Source organism: Peromyscus leucopus, chromosome 6 (genome assembly GCF_004664715.2).
Source record: "Peromyscus leucopus breed LL Stock chromosome 6, UCI_PerLeu_2.1, whole genome shotgun sequence".
NCBI classification, from domain to species: domain Eukaryota; kingdom Metazoa; phylum Chordata; class Mammalia; order Rodentia; family Cricetidae; genus Peromyscus; species Peromyscus leucopus.
Window position 1 is genome coordinate 99,707,606 of NC_051068.1, and position 22,528 is coordinate 99,730,133.

At 38.5% G+C, this 22,528-nt stretch overlaps 1 protein-coding gene across 49 annotated transcripts in view; it reads right to left on the reverse strand.

Moving 5' to 3' along the window:
• The window catches only part of Ank2 (ankyrin 2), a 596,100-nt gene that overhangs the window by 172,819 nt on the left and 400,753 nt on the right, over nucleotides 1-22,528 (reverse strand). For all 49 annotated transcript variants that reach the window (XM_028856374.1, XM_037207067.1, XM_037207070.1 and 46 more), the window contains one exon: nucleotides 21,343-21,444. In XM_028856374.1, the coding sequence (XP_028712207.1) occupies nucleotides 21,343-21,444 (102 nt within the window). The remainder of the gene's footprint in view (nucleotides 1-21,342; nucleotides 21,445-22,528) is intronic.

Genomic DNA, 22,528 nt, shown 5'->3' on the forward strand with positions numbered 1-22,528 from the left:
ATCATCGACACCTGGTAACACTGGCCACATTTCACAGGATTTTTCACTTTTGATAAATATGTTTCACATTGCTCAAGGACCAGGAAGGAGAGAGGTCCAGAGACTGGACAGCCTTCATGTTTGGGTGGAAACACAAGACAAGCCCTAGAACTTTCCCAACAGGGGTTCATTCACGTTTGAGGACTAATTGTTCTTTCCACATCAAAACATAAAACACCAGTTTCTGCATTTATTAGAACACTTAACATATGCTTATTGAGTTTGGTTGAAACAAAGAATTTTCTGGGATAATTTATTTGAGACATTAAAGATTAATTCCCCAGATATCAGTATAGACACATAGTAAGGTCATTAAAAAGCTTTGCGTCTGGAACATGTTATCTCTGTTCCCTGCAGAAAGGGCTTCACTGCATTATGGGATAACACTTACTTCACATTTGGTTTTTACATAAGGTGGATATGGACATCCATCTGAGCAGCATTCATGGCTTTGTGTGCACAGCCCATTCTCTCAGTTAACTATTGCTGTGCTCTGACATGAGAACAGAAAGCTCCCTGCTTCTCCTTACTGTCCTTTAATTGTGAAAGAGAAGCATAATTCAGTGTTTGTCTTTTTTTGCTAGTTACCAGGAAATGGAATAGGTTCTACCTCTTTCTGAATTAAGGAACCAAATTTCCAACTCTTCCTACTTCTTCCTTTGTTTTGTGAGTTTCATTTTTAATGACACCATAATCACAATACCTGTGAGCATGCATATATACATACTGTAAGCATGCCAATCATTTATTGAGGACATTTTGTGCTCCTTTTTCATCTCAGCACAGCACTGTGCTTTCACACTGATTTTGTTATGAGCCCTGCTCCCTAGAGTTGATGGATAGAGAGAGTAATTATACTTTATCAATACAATGGTTCCTTTTAAACAGATACTAATGACTCAAGATGCTAACAAACTCTGGCTTTAAAAAAAATCCTTAAATTTTTAATATAAAGAATTAAAAACAGATATTTAAGACATAAATCTAAGACCACTTAAACTTGAAAACAGTGGGCTAAACAATGAGTTAATATCATGAGTACACCAGTGTGTGTGTGGGGGGGGGAAGATACCATATAATGTACTGCAGCAAGTCTGAAAGAAAATAGATGAATACACAGTAAAAAGAATTTCCTGACAATGATTGAAAGTACCAGCTGTTACTGAGTTCATAGGAAAGGGCTGGAAGTCTTTCTGTCTGCGTGTTTGAAAGGACAGAGTTTTTCGTTTGTGTGCAACTATTAAGCTTTTCTCTTTTTCTCTATTTCCTTACTTTTATTTCCTTTTTTTTTTTTTTTTTAGATTATGGTTAATTTCAAAAGTACTAAGATGTTGCTGGGGTTAAAGAAAAGTTGCCATCTGCCACGATGTTCCTGCACACCAGCACTGTGGCTTTGGGCAGCTCACTGGCCTCTTAATCCTCTGACTGCAACGTCTGTTGTCACATCTGTAAACAATGACAATGGAAGCGTCTGACATAAGAGACGCTCTTCTGAACAACAGGACGATAAATATAAAAGTGTAAGGCCATATCGTTGTTTTGGTAAGGGAAAGATGTAGAAGTTAGGGTCCCTTGAGCTGCCTGTTGATCCACACATTGCTGGACAAACGCTAGTTCCTTCATCCTCAAAGCTGCATCAGTCTTCACTGGACACTGGAGTGCCGCTTAGCCAGAAAATCAAAAGGAAAGTAACAGCTGGGCAGATGGCATGTGAGGTCAAATTTCAGTGTCCACTTCCCACTTGCCTTAGGATAATAATATCATAATATTTACTTCAGTGATGCACTTTTATGAAAATACTTCTTGACCGCCAAAAAACTAAATTTTGCTGGACTTTGTAGTCAACTTAATAACAAGTTTTGAGATCAGTCATGACTATGTACTTCGCCTGCTCTAGTCATCCGTTTAAGTTTAACCTGCCTTTCAGAGAACAATGTAATCAATATTATTATGCCTTGGATTTCCTATGCAAACAGCTTTTATAACCCTGGCAGAGCTTTAAAAATTTGGATTATATACTCTTCCATGCCTCTGACCCATTATAATGTATGTATGCATGTTGTGGTAAGCATTTGCTGAAGGCAGCCAACACGATGAAAGCCATCTCAAAACAAATATCTACCGTAAATGTTGCATACAATGTGTGGCTGTGGCTTAGTGACTTCTGTTCTCAGTGGTGAGTGCTATCCAGGGTCAGCTGGAGTCAGTAAAATAACTACTTGCCTTGTAAAGCTCTGTTAAAGACTTCTATAAAGAGTCCCTCCTCCCTTTCTCACAGCACGTTTTCTGTGGTGTTCAATAAACACAGAAGAAAGCCTTCGGTTAGGGAGGGGCATGGCAGATTCCAGACATATAAATCAGGCAACAGGGACAGAGAGTTCAGACAAACACAGCACATAGGTGGTAGATATGCCAGCAACCACAACTACATGTAAGGCAGGGGAGAGAGGAGAGAACTCAAATCTGGGCTTGCTCTAAGTAAATCCAAGGAGAAGTTGCTTTATTTTCATTCTTTATGTAACATCAACGCACTCTGGTGCCCTCGAAGGTTACCTTTTAATGAGCTAACAGTAGCAACTGACAACAGATAAGTTTTCTACACATAAACTGAAATGCTTTCTTTTAAACAAATCATGCAAACCAAGCAGGCTACAAAATAATATTTCAAAAATAATCTGAGGCTGAGAATAATTAATTTTGATAATGGAATATAAAAATGACATATCAACACATGTTCAAGACGTACTTATTTTACGTACTTTATCTTAAGGATTTTTTTAAATTTTATGTGTATGTTTGTGTGTCTGACTATATGTGCACCATGAGTGCGGGTGACCCCAGAGCCTGGAAGAGAGCATCAGATTCTTTGGAACTGGAGTTACAGGGAGTTGAAAGCTACCTGACATGGACACTGGGAACTGAGCATTTGTCCTCTAAAAGAGCAGCAAGTGTTCTTAGCCACTGAGCCATCTCTTTGGCTGCTATATAACTTATTATATAAGAATACTCATATAGAATGGTTAAGTGATATTCTAAATGTACAAAGAAAAAAATGTCCTAAACACAAAGGCATTAAGAGATACTGTAGCATTAAATCCTAACAAGGGCAATAACAGTTCATTCTTAATCCCAATGGCCCGGTCCACCAGGCAAGAGACTAAGTCTTAGGATGCTGGAGTCAGGGAAACAGAGTAGTCTTAATATTTGTGAGGAGAAACTAGAAGTTCAAATGTAAAAAAATAAAAAGAAGCAGACACTAGCATGGTGACTGATCAGTTGCGTGCACCCAGTGGTGATATGGATGAGATTCCTGTTGAATATACACTGATAAGATTGTAACATGACTTGAACACACCACATCAAGGTGTAGATGCACTTCAGCAGTTACTTATTCACCTGTCAGCTTTACTGCGTCAAGTATAGATTTATTTCTAGCAATAGTTCTAGCATCTGTCAATCATATTGAACAGGCACAATGAAGCAGTGTTCTCAAGATAAATCTTTGATGATTGTTTCATGTATGTCAATGTTGATAAAGTAAAATGAACCGAGTTTTTGAAACCATCAAAGAATATTCACCAAGGTCTTATTTTAAGTCATTGGGTCCTGCAGCCCTTTGATCACCAAGAGAGCTGTCAGTTTTGATACTACAGTTTTGGAATAATGCTATTTCTATATATAATTTAATATATATAATTTAAAATGCCTAAATATACCTATACCAAGTTGTTAAACAACGAGAACATTCTGCTTCTGTGAAAAAGCCATGTGCACCAGATTCTTTTAAGGTGTCTCTATTTCTCTAACAAGCAATAACATGACAGTCTAAATTTTATCTATATTCTATCTTCATGTAGCTGTTGGTCATTTCAAAATGAACTAGTCTATTGCTTTTCTATGTGTGTCAGAAATGTAACTAGCACTCAATGGCTCTGTAAAAAAAAATATTACTATCTATTCTTCTTGAGGTTTCATCCACCATTTCATATAAGCTTATAGAAGCAGTCCATAGAAAAAAAGCTCATGAAGTCAGGAAGAGAAGTAGTGAATGAGGTACAATGAAGACCCAATTATAGCAAGCAAACCACTGCCTACTTTTGATGGGAGTTCTAAACAAGAAGACAATATAGCATAGTTTCTCTCCCCTGGTAGCCTATAAATGTGGTGCTTAAGTAATAAAAAAATCAACTAACTACTACATAGACGTCAATAATTCATTTCCATATCTCTGGATAATCTACTTTGCTAATCCTACAGGCCCACTACTCTGACTTTTACATATCAGAAAAAGCTCAACTAATTTATATAGTTTCTTTAACTATAGTAAATATAAATTTGGGTGGGAAGCGACTAAAATATATGAGTTCAAGGGAAATTTCAGAAGAAATGGTCACTTCTTTTTCTTTGTTTTTTGTTTTTCAAGACAGGGTTTTTCTGTGTAGCCCTGACTGTCCTGGAACTCACTCTGTAAACAAGGCTGGCCTCAAACTCAGAGATCTGCCTGCCTCTGCAGGACAATAATGGAGAAACTTGGCTCTCATGCCCTCCAACTATGGAAATGGTGCCTTATCTGTGATAAACAAACTCTCTCAGAGCTGCAATGATGGTTTCCATTATGATGAGTTGAGTTGGACATTTCCTATTCCCAATTATGTTTACTAATAAAAGTATTTCTTTATACAAAGATTTTTTTTTTTAACTATTTGAATTCCAACTCTGGAAGTCTGGCACTGGAAGCTAGTGTATGAGAGAAGCCTGGTTCCATTAGTAGTCACCTACACAATAATTCAGAGTTCTGATGTTTGACCCTGAAAATTTAAACTCACTTCATTTCTTTGATATTTTCACATAGTCTTACTCCTGTGGTTAAATTAATTTTATGAGAAATTAATTATAGATAGATTCTTTAGTGAATAACATAGTAAGTGTTAAAGTAAGATATTCACATAAATCTCAGAGGAAAACTACTTTATCTACTTATAATTGCCATATTTTAAAGAGGTTTAACTATTTGACTTAAAGGGGACACAGTATTTAAATAATAGCCAAAGCTTACTCTAGCTTTTTCCTGTAATTAAGCACACAATTGTATCCATTCATCTAATCTTGAAATTAAACCCATAAGATATGAACTAACTGGTGACTGGTGGTGAGAAAGCACACTCAGCCTGGCCTCCCTGGTGTCATCCTCTTCTACTCCATAGAACTCCGCCTTCTCTCACTCCTATTTGCAATTCTAATTTGTAAGAAATAGTTCAGACTCTGAAAATTATTTCCTAAGCTTTTAGAATTACATGGCTCAAATGTGTCAATGTGATAAAAAAGAATATTAAAGTGGATTACAGAATTCTGTGGTATCAAATGAATACTAAACTTAGCTGGTTTTATTTAAAAGTAAAAATGAAAGAATGGTGTAACGGTCCTGATCGCTTAGGTTTCTTACAGTAATAAAGTACTATGGTTCAAAGGTCAGATGGTAATCAATGACAACATGCTTCTTCACTTTTTTTAATTTTATAAACTGTGTTATTTGAAAAACTTGCAAATAAAGGCACCACACACCAAATCTAACCATTCCCAAAGTCTATACAACTCAAGGAACAAGTAGAACAGGCCTTCAGAATGAAAGCTGTAGAGTTTCACTTAAATTTTATGCATTCACTGTTGAATATATTGTATTCACTTGTTCTCACCAAAAAATGAAAAAGCCATGACAGAATTGATACTAGGAAACAATTAGCTATTTATCTTCCTTCATAACTCATGTCCATTACCAGCTTTTGATCCTTCCTCATTCCCTAATATTTAGCCTTTCGTGGTCTTTTATCTACATGTTCCATTATACATTTTTATAGACATAATCTATTAGCAACGTGTCATATTTGTTTCACTAATTTAATATATCGAGTGAAGTATTTAAAAGGACAGCATTAAAAACCTGGATTTTCTCTCTGTAAGAGAATTTTTCAAGGTTGACAATAACAGACTGTGTATCTACCTAGAAACCTCCTATTGGTGGGAAGTTTTACCATGTAGAGTAAAATGGCAAGATGTCTGGAAATGAGTATATTTATTAAAAATATTTTTAGCAAAATTCAGAGGCAAGTGTATTAGCATTTGTCTGGAGTCTGTACATCAGTAATTCTAGAATGAGTGCACTATCTGTCCTCAACCACCACAGTCGGGACTTGTTCTCCCAAGTGAAAGTGATTACAACGTGAGGGGTTATATGTGATGCATTAGAGGCCTGACCATACTTCCTTTAAAGTAGAGCAGTATGTTGTGAACAATTTGTACTGTGTACAGTACAGTAATGAGTATGTAATAGGCATGTAATAAAAGCCAATGCATTTGATATCAAAAGTATTATTGATTCCACTCCATAGCTATCTAATTTACTACTCAGAATGAGTTAAGCAATTGGTCCAATATCCAGTGTTCACTCAATCATGTATTTACTGAATATTAATTGGACACATATCATGCATAATTCCTAGGTCATTTAACAGTATATTGCATACTAACAGTAACTTCTAATGTATAAGTTTTAGTTTATTAGTCATTGTGAACTGATTCATGTAAGTCAGTGCTAGCCTCTCCCACAAGTTTTACTTTACCCATATTTATATTGGCATATTCCAGAACTTTTCTTCATCAATCTCTTGATCTTCCTGTTTTGCTAAGGTTTCATGTTCCCATTGTGAGGCACTTGTATTCTTTTCTGCATAGTTCTAAAATTTTAACAGTGGGGGCTGAAGAGATGGCTCAGTGATTAAGAACACTGCTCTCCCAGAGGACCCCAGTTTGATTCTTAAAATCTACATGGTGGCTCACAACCATTTATAGCTCCTGTCCCATGGGATCCAATACCTTCTTCTGCCCTTACAGGCACCAGCCATGTACATGGTACACAGATATATGCAGACAAACACTCAGACACATAAAATAAAAAATAATAACAATAAAAATGAAATATAAAATTTTAGCAGTGATGAAATTTGTTAATAAGACTCTAACACCTTTTGTATAAACATGAAAGTCTCACTAAAAATACAACTGTTTGAAAAAGAAAAAGAGCCAGGCGGCGGTGGTGGTGGTGGTGATGGTGGTGGTGGTGGTGGCGGCGGCAGCGGCGGCGGCGGCGGTGGCGCACACCTTTAATCCCAGCACTCAGGAGGCAGAGCCAGGTGGATCTCTGTGAGTTCAAGGCCAGCCTGGTCTACAGAGCGAGATCCAGGACAGGCACCAAAACTACACAGAGAAACCCTGTCTCAGAAAAAAGAAAGGAAGGAGAAGGAGAGGAAGAGAAGGAAGGAAGAGGAAGGGAGGGAGGAGGAGGGAGGGAGGGAGGGAGGGAGGGAGGAAGAAAGGAAGAAGGAAGAAAGGAAGAAAGGAAGAAAGGAAGAAAGAAAAAGAAAAAGAAAAAGGGAAAGAGATGTATGCTTAGCATTTGAAAGCTAGTTCTAAGGAACTTGAATAACACATAATTTGAGAAACTCCTTGCTGTCTTGGATGAGCAACTTCATTCCCAGCTCCCTGATAATATGCTTCTTTTTCTTCTTACTTTCCTCCTCAGTCTCCATTGGCACAAGTATACACTTTCCCTTATTTCTTAAAGGAAATGTTATGCTATAAATTATCTAACAAGCCTTTTCCCCCAGGGCAGAAACATCCTTCATTCAGCCCACCAATGACTCTGCACATCCACTAAGGTTCAAAGATTTGTTTCAAACCAGGCACAACCTAGCACCTCTGTACAAAGAACTTCCTTAGGGTGTGTGTGCACACATACACACAGAGAGACATGTGCACACACCCTTATTATCCAAGGTGTTCCCTTAGGGCCTCTTGCTTCTCTGAGCTTTGAGCTCTCATTCTATCTTTCAAGACCTTCCATTTCCGATGGAGGAAACTGAAAGGGAACAGAGTCTTTGCCATGCTTTTCACTATCCCACACATAACACACATGACCTACGACAAGCCATCATGTTACATACATTGTCCTCTAGGAAACCAAATTATAACCTTGATTTTTGAGATTAAATAGAATTTGACACACACACACACACACACACACACACACATACACACACACATACACACACACACAGATACGTAGCTCTGGATCATGCTCCTTATCAGTGTGATGGCTATTTCTTAATATGGAACTGCCAAATTATCTTTAATATATACATTAATTTCGAGGAACTGGTTCACCACAACTTGAAGTGGTTAGCATTAAAAACAAGATTATCTTTTTCTTTTCTGTTTCTTATTCTGGGAAACAAAACAGCTAGCAATGGGCCACCTTTGAGGAGGAAAGAAGTAGAGAGAGGAGGGAGAGAGAAAACTTCTTCAGAAGGGTGGAAATATTCTCTAAAGAACAAGAAAGTAGAATCTGAGTGGGCAAAATCTCAGTTGCTAAAAGGCCAGATGGCTGCTAAGGGCACAAAGGAAATAACCAAGGAGAGATGATGATGGACAGGAATGGCAGCTTTACCTCTCCTCATGCCCCTCCTGCATCTGGTTGTAGCTCCACAAGAATCATGGTTCATACATGTTTTGATCCATGTACTAACATCCAACAGCAGAGATCAAGATGAAACTCTATAGAGATCTACAAGCAAGCCCTGGTTAGACTCCCCAACTCTTCCTCCATCCTCTCTTCCACTGTTTTCTCTGAACCTACCTGGAGTAAAACTGTCATGCCATTTCCCTCTACTGAGGCCAGTCACTAGGCTAAACTTCATCTCTCCAAACAGTTCCTGTCTGCCTCTATGTAATCGTTTTCTGATTCTATCTCTTACCATTTCCCACTCCTGAAGTTTTATCCCAAGCCCTTTCACACACAAGTGCCCTGACCAGTAGCATCGCTCTGTGCTAAATGTCTTCCCCAAATAGTCCTCTAAACCTTGTTCTAGCTGAAGCCTGAAGACACAGCGTTCCTGATGCTGCTGCAGCTAGGAATGCTTATTTGCCCACATTCCTACTTACTATCCTTGCTCCTTATTCTATCCTATCTTCAAACACCTCCTCCTTGTTCACAAGCCTTCTACTCTGTGCAGTTTGTGTCCCTAGCTCTCATTCCCCCTTGTTGGAAGAGTTTAACTTCACTTCACCTCCGTGCTTTCATAGGTAAACATATCAAAATGCTTTAAGGTTCCAGAATTCTTCTCTGCTGCTGATAAGTGTTTTTCTTTACCTTGTGTACTCTCTCCAAGGTCACACTCTAGTTCCTGCCATTTCAAAAGATGAGGCCTTTCCTTCAAGATCTGTTTTACCATCCAATCCTTTGATCACCACTCACCCGATGCCAGCAATCCTCCCACCTCTGATATCTAGAATTCATCCATTTGTTTACCTCAGTGTTCTCCTGTCTCTACTCAGGACACATTCTGTGCAAGCTCTTTGTAATGATGCCGTGCATTTCCTTCCATGTATCCTAAGTTCACTTGTGTTTCTGTACCTTTCCCATAAATGCTTACTTAAACCACATTCCCAATCACAAGCAATGCCATCTTCTGCCTGAACCTGACTTCAGAAGAACACACATACACGTTACCTAGACTCACTAAAAATGCATGCTCATGAGCCTCAAGCAGGTCCTTAACATTGCTTGGCAATCACAATCATCACAGTGACCCTTGTGCATTTTCTCCTACTTTCCTGAATCAATCATTTCACAACTTTCTCTGTAATCTCCATCACCTCTCTCCTATAACTCAGCTAATAACTGACTCATTTCACTGAAAAACAGAAAAAGAAGGCAGTTAAAAAGCTCCAACCCTATACCCACCTTTTTAGCCCCATCCCTATTCTACTTCCAACTTTACCCATATGCTCTTTCCCTCCTCAACTAGCTACAGCCCTAGGAAAGGACAACTTTCCTTTGTATACCAGGCCTGATCACGTTATCAGTTAATCAAGGCATCCTTGGCCATTCTCCCATCTCTCTTTAGGTCCCACTCATCTCTTCCTTAAATCATTGGTTCTTTTCTTTCTTTGATTATCTTTTCCATCAATGAAACAAAAATACCATCGCTTCTTTTACATAAACAGGAATGTGACTCATGATCCCGTTTCCTCTTCCAGTTACTCCCTTGTCTCTTCTATGGTTTATAGAAAGGACAGAGTATATTTGGTCTGACCATTGTCCAGTGGATGAACTCCATCTGACTCACTCCACCCTCCACTGAAATTACACTGATGAGATCATCTCTTACTACCACAATGCTTCACATATTAATCAGTTCCTCTGCTTGTTTTGTCAACAACATGTTACAAAGTTGATCATTTCATAAACCTGAAAATAGCTTTTTTATTTGGCATTCAAGACATAAATCTCTCCATAGCTAGAGTTTTTCTGCCTTGCCCACAGTCAGGACAAATCTCTGTCACCTGCCAGTCCCACAGCCACTCAGACCCAACCAAGTAAACACAGAGACTTATATTGGATACAAATTGTATGGCCATGGCAGGCTTCTTGCTAACTGTTCTTATAGCTTAAATTAATCCATTTCCATAAATCTATAACTTGCCATGTGACTCGTGGCTTACCAGCATCTTCACATGTTGTTTGTCATGGCGGCGGCTGGCAGTGACTCCCTTTCCTTCCTGTTCCCTTAATTCTCTTCTCTGTTAGCCCTGCCTATACTTCCTGCCCAGCACCTGGCCAATCAGTGTTTTATTTATTGACCAATCAGAGTAATTTGACATACAGACCATCCCACAGCATCTCTCCATGTTTCCCTCCTACATCTTTGAGTACTTTTGCCCATTCTCATCCCCCTGAGTGCCCTGAAGTTCAGCTATCAAACACCTTTATTGTTCATAGATACTCATAAATACTTTTTTTGCTAATCCCATCCAGTTTGATAGTTTGAATATTGTCTATACACTGAACTGAAGTTTCTATCTTTGCCCAAAGCTTCTTTTATGAACTTCAGACTCAATGTGTTTAACTGCCAAATTTTAGACACCACATAGACAAACTTAAAATGTGCAAAATTGGCTATTCCTTCAAGCCTGCTCATCTCAAAGACCTCTATATCACAGCTCATAAAAAATCAACCCTCTCTTTTCCCATGGCAACCCCAAACTTCATTCTTTACCCCCTCTTCTGCCCTCATCCTTTATCAAATCCATCCAGAGGGCACAAAGCCCTTGTGCTTACAGATAAGCACAAAGGAAACCAGGAATGTTAAACATGGGATGTTATCTCTTCAAAGGAAAAGATGTTTAACATTTTTTCTGCCCAGAACGTTGGGAACAGATGTGGTTAGCAGCTTAATGACCTCTGTGCTATCTCTATTGCCAAGACACTGCTGTGGGATGTTCTGTATGTCCTGTGGGGGCCCGTTCTTGGGTTCCTCATGGCTTTACCCAGCAGGTCTGCATAGAGGATGATTAGGACCACGGGCCTGAGTGCAGGTGTCTGAGATGGTCTGCACTCGGCTGTGCTGGGGGATGGTCTGTATGGCAAATGTGTTGCTCTGATTGGTTAGTAAATAAAACACTGATTGGCCAGTGGCTAGGCAGGAAGTATAGGCAGGACTAACAGAGAGGAGAAAAGAAAGAACAGGAAGGCAGAGGGAGTCACTGCCAGCCGCCACCCTGCAAGCAGCATGAAAAGATGCTGGTAAGCCACGAGCCATGTGGCAAGGTATAGATTTATGGAAATGGATTAATTTAAGCTATAAGAACAGTTAGCAAAAAGCCTGCCATGACCATACAGTTTGTAAGCAATATAAGTCTCTGTGTTTACTTGGTTGGGTCTGAGTGACTGTGGGACTGGCAGGTGACAAAGATTTGTCCTGACTGTGGGCAAGGCAGGAAAACTCTAGCTACAAGACACACCTGGCTCCCTCATACTCTTAGGTTTATCTCAATCTTCCTCCCTATACCTTCCTATTGAACATTGTTTCTCAGCTAATAGAACTCATCTTTACAGAAAAGGCCACATGTACTTTGAAAGGAATTTCAATGCAATGATGTCTTAAGCTTTGCTGTACTCATAGAATTGAGTTAATTATCACCAGGAAACATTTTTCCAAAAGTGTGCTGTGCTTAAAATGCCTCAAATAAACTGCCCTGTTTCAGACTCTTGAAGTTTGAACCAACACTGGCTACTGAGTTGTGTTGAACAAAACTTGAATCTTTCCTCACATGGGTCGACATTCTGCTAGCTATGATGTTTGCAGAGACTCCCACATCCATCAACAAACAGCTCAGTCTTTAAATTCTACCTGGAAGCCAAATAGGGCTCATCACTTCTGCCTGTTGTCCTAGTGTAAAACAACTCATTTCTCACCTAAAGCAATTTCCCTTGACTGTCCTTGCTTCTTTCAGTCTGGGTGCTAGTACTGGGCCTTAGGTAAGCCAGTTTCCATCACTTCTTTCTTAAAAACTCTAATCACTTTTCTTATTTAGAATCAAAGCCAAAGGTTATTTCTTAAATTAACCTACAAACATTCGATGCTGTAGCATTCTATTCTCCAACTTCTTCCTGTTCTCTTTCTCCCTCATTTTATTTCAGACAGGCTGACCTCCCTGCTGATCATTGAACACATCACCATGTTCTGTGGGCTCTCTCATCAAGAGTTGTAAAATATATTTCTTGGGAATGTTGCGTGGCTTTCACACTCAGCTCTGTTGGGTATTCATTGGACCATCTTGTCAACCATGACACACTGCTCTCCTTCCATTCTTTCCTCTCCTACTGCATGTTTCTTGTCCGTGCCTTTGACTGCTTTTGTTTTTCTTTTATTTCTTTCCTTTTTTTGTACACTATGGGTCTTATTATTTACTTCTAGTTGGCTCTGAACTCAGAGCTATCCATTTGCCTCTGTTTCCTGAGTGCTAAGATTAAAGGTGTACCCCAGCACACCCAGTGGCTGACTGCTTTTCCTCTTTTCCTATGTATTAGTTACCTTTCTATTGCTGTGAAAAACACCATGACCAAGGCAACTTGTAAAAGAAAGTATTTAATTGGGCTTATGGTTTCACTGATGATAGAGTAAAGGCATGTGGCCAGAAACAGCTAAGAGCACCCTTCACCATCCATAAAGAGGAAGCAGAGAGAGGGCACACTGGGAACGGTGCAAGTCTTTTGATAACTTAAAGCCGGCCCCCACTGGCATACCTCCTCCAATAAGGCCACACCTCCTGATCTTTCCTGAACAGTTCTACCAACTGGGGACTGAGCAGTCAAATACTGGAAGCTATTCTCATTCAAATTACACCACTATATATCATAGTAACGTCCTTGCTCTTGTCTCTCTCATTTGAGGATTCAGACCATAAACTACAAGAGAGCAGAGGCAGTGCTTCCCTCTGACTTACTGCATCCTCAGCACCAAAAGTTTGTTTGAGCAAACAGATGAACAAGTGCTGTGCCTGACATCAGACTGGAAAACAAGAATGCTGTTGTTTTGATAGCTGAAGCATGTTAGGAGATGGGTAGCTGCTGGGAAATCAGGCATTACAATCCGTGTCCTTGGTCACAGGAAGAGAGGACTCAAGAGAATTCCCAGAATATAAAGTGTTCTGTTCCAATCTAAACCATGCAGACAGTACTTAAGAGCACAGCCACAGAAATAATTTGAATAAGGTCACCCCTGCATTTCCAAAATGAAAGAGTCATCACATTTCAAACCTCTTTCTCAATTCCAGTAGGTACAAATACAGTCAAAACTTTTTAGTGCTGTGGATGAGCACTTAATGAATGTCTGGTAGAATTGCTTACCATGGAATAAATATCAATACTGAAATCCAAAAGATTAGACAGGCCATATTTAGTTTGAGCTTGAATTAAAATCATCTAATATAAAGCAGGGAGCCTTTGCTTCTATTAAATGAGGCATCAGCAAGAAACAGTCCGGGTTAGTTTTTGTCAACTTGACACAGCTAGTCTCATCTAGGAAGAGAGACTCTCAATTGAGAAAATGACCCATCAGATTGCGCTGTACCAAGCCCATAGGGCACTTCCTTGATTGATGTGTGAGGGCCCAGGCCACTGTGAGCAGTCCCATCTCTGGGCAGAAGGACCTGGGTATTAGAAGAAGGCAAACTGAGTGAGCCATGTGGAACATGTCAATTAGCAGTCTTTCTTCATGGCCTCTGCTTTACTTCCTATGTCCAGGTTATTCCTGCCTTGAGTTCCTGCCCTGACTTCCCTTCATGATGTACTATGATCCAGATGTGTAAGCCAAATAAACCCTTTTCTCCCAAAGTTGCTTTTGGTCATGGTGTTTTTATCATAGCAACAAAAAGCAAATTATGACAATCATATTGATAGCTAGCTGTATTTTACAAATATGTTTATATCTAATTTAACTAGTTATAAAACTGTAGTTTACTTCATTGTTCAATGATTCCATGAATTCAATTATTTTTAATTCATATTTATTGCCCTTATTAAGTCCCAGACTAGTATTATTGTTCTTGGCATTTTTAAAGACAGATCTACACCAGATGGATCCAAATGGTATTTGTAAGAAAGATTTTAGTTACAGAAAAACATTTTAGTTTAACACAATCCAGATAAGTAGTAACTGTTACCAAATTACAATTAAGTGTAATCTTTCCTTTTTTTTTTTTTTTTTTTTTTTTTTTTTTTGTTTTTTCGAGACAGGGTTTCTCTGTGTAGCTTTGCGCCTTTCCTGGAGCTCACTTGGTAGCCCAGGCTGGCCTCGAACTCACAGAGATCCGCCTGCCTCTGCCTCCCCTCCCGAGTGCTGGGATTAAAGGCGTGTGCCACCAACGCCCGGCCAAGTGTAATCTTTCCTCTCTGATGACACAGACCATGAACATGCCACTTAAGAGTCTGTCCTACCTATGAAAATAGTACTCCTTCTGCCAGCAGGTAAGTTAAAAATCAATATGAGAAGACTGCATTAGTTTAATGTAGATTGTCATGTTCAGTAATAACTATGGAGTGTTGATTCTACTAGGAATTTTCCAAGCATTCCCTCCAGTCATATACAACCCTGACTTCAGGTAGTTATGATCACTAAGGCTGAGTAAATTCAGACATGAGGGGGTAGCTTGCCCAGGACCCCTTAGCCTGAAAAAAAATAAGAAAATGGATTCTGGCACCCACCCACATTTTTAACTTGAGCTCCAAAAATGGTCAGAGTCACATGAAGAGAACATTTGCTAAAGTTATTAAGTGTATCATCTTGTTGCTGAAGGCTTGTCCTTCTGGAAACATTAATGTTGCCTTAAAAAAGCTGTTTTAAGATGGCCCTCTACTTTGGGAAAAGGAAACATGGGGTTAAACTTTTACGTTTGTATCTCTACTGTTAAAATTTGGTGGCAGAGATTCAAAACACCAAATGAAGACATTTTAAGAACTGTTGATCTTTAGTATAAGATTACATTCAAGGGGTGCCAAACAATAGTCCTTTATTTTGAAGTCACTGTAGTGAAATAAATAAATTTGATATGTGGTTTTTAAAAAAAAGTACCTAAACCTTCTGGGACTTTTGTTGACATTTAAACTGGCTATAAATGTTGATGAAAATGTTACAGAGTTTATTTTTACTACCTGGGTGTTAGCCTTGTTTGCAACAGTATAAAATCAGTTCAGACACAATTACTAAATATATTTTTAAAGGAAACATTTATATGAGTTTCAATAATGGAGTGAATGTTAAGGTTAATTGTTTTCTTAACAGAGAAAAACTAACAAGGGTAATAAATTCTGGTCTAACTTTTAAAGAAAACGAGTTAATGATCATAATTACATCATTAGGAAAAGAAAAAGGAAAACTTGACATTTTAGGACATTTTCTTGTGCCAAATTTATTCATATCCTCCATGTCCTTTAAGTCCATGCTTATCACAAAGCTCGGCTCCTAGCCCTCCAATTCCTTTAAATTATTACAAACTATGCTATATTTTTAACTAAATTTTAAAGTGCACATGATAGTTATAAAACCAATTCTATTTTTTTTTAATCTGATCCTAATTTCAGCTTAAGGACTCTTAGCACACCAACACATGTGGTATTTTTGGAAAGCTGGTACAGCCCAAATTGTCTTTCATTGAGAAATACAACAGGGTACAAAGAGTCCTGGTTTTTATATTGTCTGTCGTAATGCTCCCTGGGAACCCCGGCTTAGAAGACAAACACAGAATATGCTTTCTTCCCCTTGTCCCTACACCACAGTATTTGAATGTCACATGATTAGAAATAGGAATACCTTGGCTTCAATAGCTGCCTCTTCCATCCTCATATATATTTGGAAATTATTTTCAGTTCTACATTTTATTAGAATTTTAGTTTAATTCTTAGTAACTGTGGTAGGATTTCTGGTGATGATTTTCTCTGATTTAGGAGTTCCTTTATCTATTATATTAACATGGAATGAATATGTACTGTTTTCTAGGAGCAACGGTATTAGCTATTCATATGGTCCAAGCTTCAGGATAAAGGACATTATCACTGTATATTGTGAAAGGGAAGCTCAAATATCTACTCAAGATGTCCTGCAGTAGATAAAACCAAGACATGACACACAGATGTGTGTCACCCAACGAATATCACTTAGCCATGAATTCATTTTCTGCATTAGTAAACACAGGCTTACCCATATCTCATTAGATTTTGTCTCAGTTGACTGATAAAACATCATATATAAAACTCAGGCACAAACTTTGATACAATAATGACTTAATTGATATTACTCACTTTAACTCTATAATTTCTAATTAATGTACATTTCTTAATAATAATGATATTAAAGAATAAACAGCATGTATCAACAGTTGCTTTATAACTGTTAAATCTGAGTGATTCAAGAGAATCAATCTCATAGCTCTATGGAAGTCAATTATAATTTTTTGATTCTTCATTGATTATATACAGTAGTTGTAATTAAACTGTAGGAACCTTAGAAAATCATGTTTCAAGTTTCATATTTCATAGCTTAACTTTCACTGCATCCCTGGGAGAGAAGTATTGAATATGTTGTTATCACTCTGATTAGAGATTAGAGAAATGCCACTTTCTGAACTGAAATAACCTGCCAAAAGTTACAGAACTTGACTTTGGGCCTATGGCTTATGACATCAAGTCTCAGAGAAATAAATATTCTTTTAAGGTGAAACATTCGAGAATAGGTGGCTACTAGAAGAAACATGCTAGCCTGGTTAAAATTTCAAACTAGTTCAAGAAGTCAGGCTTATTATTAATCACTCATGAACAGAGTATGTACTATTGAGAGAAAACTCTCTTCTAAAATGGTACCTAAAAAAAATTAAAAACCTTTAACTTATCACATAATTAATTACTTTAAGATGACCTGAGCTTGGTCTGAAATAGGTTAGCTTCATTTCACTTAATGCTCTTTTAACATTATGAAATATTTATTTAATTCTGCCTAAATGAACTAATAATCACATTTTCTATTTATTAATATACTGTCAACTTAGAAGATGAATTAATTGGTATTAAAATTGGGGAGTGTATTTAATTTACTTAATGAACCTAAGGTAATGTCAAAATTAGAGAACATTTCAAATTCAAACTCTTGGGCATTTTATTGAGTAAATATGCATATGTGTGCATATATACATTGGAACCTTGGATTTCCTTTCTTGATATAATTAATGTACTTTAAATTCAAATTACTTGTTCAAAAGAGTAATAGAAGCATATTATATAAAATTAATGGAAAATATAATGGAGGGTAGATACATCTGCAGTGGTCTTAGTCCACCTATACATGGAGAGGAAGTTATTGGTTTCATTCCATCTGTTATTATATCATGATGTTGGCAGAAGATCCAAGTCTACTGGATTCGAACAAAGGACCTTATAATCCACAGCAAAGACAGCAGCTGAGTGTCACATGTTGCTGGTGCCAGATCCTCTCACCAAATGCATTGTAGTGGACATAGAGGGTAATCATGAAGTCCTTTTTGTGTAGGCTAGGTTTGAGAATGCAGACCTCAGGGAATTCACATTAGCCAGCGTGTGGTCTTGGGGTTGGTGTTGCTGAATCCTAGTCTTCAGGACTTCTCACTGCAAACACTACCCCAGGAGATGGTCCAGGATTATATAATCCAAGTGCTTTATATTCTTATTATCCTCACAGTATCTGCAAAAGCAAGTCTCCATACTTCTGTGTGATAAGAAACATATCCCCCTAAAGGATGAGAAATCCTGCCATCATTGACAATGTTTCTCTCACCAGTGAGTCTCAAAAGGAAAAAGAGAACTCACCTCTAGGTGACTGTAACATGATGGCCCTACTCTTATAGGTGTTTCCAGCCACTGGAAATTTATAAATAGAAAAAGCACCATGAATATGTTTTTATTTTAGAATAGCAACATAAAATAACATAAAGTGACCCAGCTGAATGCATGAGGTTTTTGTGGTCACTTTGCTGAGTGGCCATGAAGACACAGAATGTGAGTCTGGACGGGGAAGATCCACAGTGGTACACTCTGGACACACATCCTAGTAATGGGCCATCACTGACCATGTGAAAAACTGACTTAGGACTGATATAGTGGTATAGTACAGAAAGGAATCTACCTCTGTGTGGAGATATGGAATGGTCTTCCTCCTTAAGAGCTGACCAATCTCCCAGCCAAGGGGCCACCCTCAGTGGAGCAAAACCTCCTTGAGCCAGGCTACATAGACAGGAGGGATAATGATCTTTTAAACAAAATATTGTGCTATTCCTTCCCAGAATCCCCACCCAGACAACCTTGTAAGTCTGTCCATTTATCTGAATTATTTTCCCGTTTTTCTTTCTGTCGTTTTACTAAGGATGCTTTCCCCAAATGCTTTGGGCTTCTCTCTTTCTCCAAATCTTCCCTCTTTTCAATGTCTCCTCCTTGCCAAGGTCCCCTGCCTGCCCACCATGTAGCTGACCTCATGCCAGCATAACTCAGCATGGCCTTTTCTCTTTCTCTGAACTGCCTCCTCCTGGCAGCTGTCGGGATTTACAGCTTGCCCCCCTGAGCTTTGCTTTTAAATTGTAATGAAATTGTCCTGGAGCTGTTGTTTGAGTCTGTTCTCAAGTTCTTTTGCTAACAGGACAAAGACCCACTAGAAGACACTTGGATTCCCTGGTAACATGTGGCGACTCCCACAGACTCTCCAAAGTGTTTAGTAACACAAGTGGGTAAGAAATGAATAGATATGAATTTAGGACAACAATAACTTAGGAGTAATAAACAACCAGGCTGCATTTTGTAAAGTATTCAAGAGATTTACTGATTTCAGTAGTCTAGAGCAAGATTTCTTAAGCTTCTTGCACTTTTGACCCCTTTCCACTCAAGTAATTTTCATGGAACTCTGGGCATATAGAGAAATATAAAATAGGTACATAAATCAAGCATTTCCTAACAATGAAACATAAGAAGAATTGATTTTAAAGCAGTTTTGGGAGTTTTTTTTTTTTTTTTTTTTGTTTGTTTGTTTGTTTGTTTGTTTTTGGTTTTTCGAGACAGGGTTTCTCTGTGTAGCTTTGCGCCTTTCCTGGATCTTGCTTTGTAGCCCAGGCTGGCCTTGAATTCACAGAGATCCATCTGACTCTGCTTCCCAAGTGCTGGGATTAAAGGCATGCGCCACCACCGCCCGGCGCAGTTTTGTATTTTATTTACTAAAGATGAAAGTAAACATGTGTACTACTGAGATAGATATGCTTGTCTATTTTTACATGAACATTAAGTCTTGACTGTCTACTTGATGACAGAGATATTTAGAGTTGGTAGATACTCTGATTTTAATTATTAATGTGTTTACTTGTTTATTTAATGGGTTTTTTGAGACAGGGTTTCTCTGTTTGGCCATGGCTATTCTGGAACTTGCTTGTAGACCAGAGTGGCCTCAAACTTAAGAGATCCACTTGCCCCTTTCCCTGAGTTCTAGGATTAAAGGTGTGCGCCACTATTGCCTGGCAGGTACTTTGATTTTATAATCAACATTTCTGACAATGCCATTTCACATGAGTATTTGAAAATAACAGAAATATATTTGGTATCCTTTCTGAAACCATTGAAAATTCTGTCCCTAATCATAAGCCAAAAATTCACTTTATGCATTTTTTTTTAATGAAACAGGTCAGAAATTCACATAGCAATTTTTAAAATCAAGCATTTTAGTACAACACAATCCAAAGACATACTAATTTGACACTGGCGTACTGAGGGATGATGGTAGGGAAATATTCAAAGTCTTCCTTTTTATAATTAAGCTACTGTATTTCTTTGTGGGAAGAAAGCTTTGCATATGTTCAGTGATGCTGCATGCTGTGACAGTTCCACAGGCCGAAGCGCTCACGTTGTACGTCTAGGATGACCGCTGAAGCGAAGCTGTGCCGAGTAATAGAAAGCACTGAAAGAGCTTAGATTCATTATCACTTGACTTCAAATCAATGTCAGTTGTTGTGTATTCCAAAACCTTTTCTTGTTACTATTTTTTTTTGTGTGACACCCACATTCAGTTCTACAACCCCACACGGGTCCCAAGCTGCAGTTTAGGAGGGATGACTCTAGAGATTAAGGAAAAGTGGACTGAATGTATTGGAAGATGCAGACAACAGCATCCAAGCACTCCTAGATCAACTGAGATTGAATGACGAAAATTGCCTCACATAAACATGATATTAATGCTTTCTTTTTCATCATACAATCCATCACACACACACACACACACACACACACACATGAAAACAACAACAACATTTACAAACTATAGTGGTTACTGGGGTCTTCTAGACACTTTAATTTATGGTACAAAAATCTTTGTCAAAATGTCAAGAAAATATCAATACTCTTGAGGGCAAATAATATCAAAAATAAATAATTTTCTCTCTAATGAATAAGCCAAACACTTCATTCAAACTAATATAGTGGTTTTACATATTCTCAGAATTAACCATATTTCTAAACCAGTGTGAAGAAAGTATTGCTTCAAGTTTTTTTGTTGTGTGATTTTATTTATTTGAGACACTGTCTTATATATCTGAGGATGACCTTGAATTAAGTCATATACATCATTCTTAATTAATCAATATACCAGATCAAGTGGTTCATATCATTTCAGTGGAAGATAGTGACATTCAATTTATTTTTTTTTTTCTGTACTTCACCAGCAATAGCAATTTTAAAAGCCAACACTAACACTTCAAAGGTTGGTAAGGTGGTAAAAGTTGGGTTGCATCAAGATCAACTTTCTAATTCCTCAGTAGATCAATATTAACAAAAAATAGTGCTGGGCTCTGAGACTCTGGCTGGATATGAGGTGCTTCTCGATTCAGGGGCTAAAGCCCCCCTACTCTTACCTGATTGCAGGTGTTGATGTCGATGCCCCCCTTCAGATATTCCACAACTTTGTCCAGGTTGCCTGCTCTGGCAGCTCGGAGGAAGCTGGCATTGCTGTCGGACTGCAAGAGAAAGAAAAGGCCTTTGGTGAATCCTGCAGAACACCAAATGCACCAGATACAGGGAGACAAGAGTGTTAACACGACACATCAGGCACGCTTTGGCTGAAAAATGTTTCAGTACAGGCTTTAAAACACCCAGCTATCCTCCACAGCACAAGGCAGTAACCATACAGTGGTTTATGGATGTTGACATCCATGGGAAACATACTCTGTACATACAAGAATACAAAGGAACCATTAAAATAAAAATGGCCGTTATTACTTTATTCCAAATCTTCAGCCAATTTAAGGATGAATTTACACTACGCAAAATTCTACTGTTACTCATTTTAGATTTTTTTTCTCACGCTCAAGTGTTGTGTGCAATGGTGTTCACATGTGTATGGGTGGACACGTGAACAGGTATGCATGAAAATGTGTGATCATGGAGGTCTGAGGTTGCTGTGAGGTGTCTTGCTCCATCGCCACTTTACTTCCTATGTTATTTATGGAGGTAGAGTCTGTCCATTGAACTGAGAGCTCACCCATAGGTTCATCATGCAAGCCTGCTTGCCTCTGGGCTACTCTGCCTCTGCCTCCCCAGTCCTGGGCTTACATGGCCCTCCTTCCTGCTAAGATTTTTCTGTGAGTTCTGGGGATTCAAGTTCTGGTCCTTAGCTTGTGCAGCAAGTGCTTCATGCACTGGGCCATCTCCAGAGCCCCTGTCCTTTTGTTTTCAATTGGGTTTTTAGAGAACTGATACTGAGCCTCATGGCAAGTCCAAAAAGAAAGAGAGAGAAGAAAAAAAGAATTTGAGAACTAGATGAAACTAAAGCTGCTTGAGTTCCTCCTTCTCTTTCTTTACTGCTAGTTTTCAGATGACTCAGCTGAAGGACACCGAGTCAGGGTCACTACAGTCATCCAGCCTCATGGGGAGAGAGTAAGAAGCTTTGAAGAAAGGGAGAGCGTTAGTTGGCAGGTGTGGACTGCGCTGATGCAAATTTTGTACTCCTAGTGATTTGGGGAAAACATTATTAAATGTAAACCAGCTGACATAATACTAGACTGAAATATCTTGGTAAAGTCTCTCTGGATAGAGACTTTG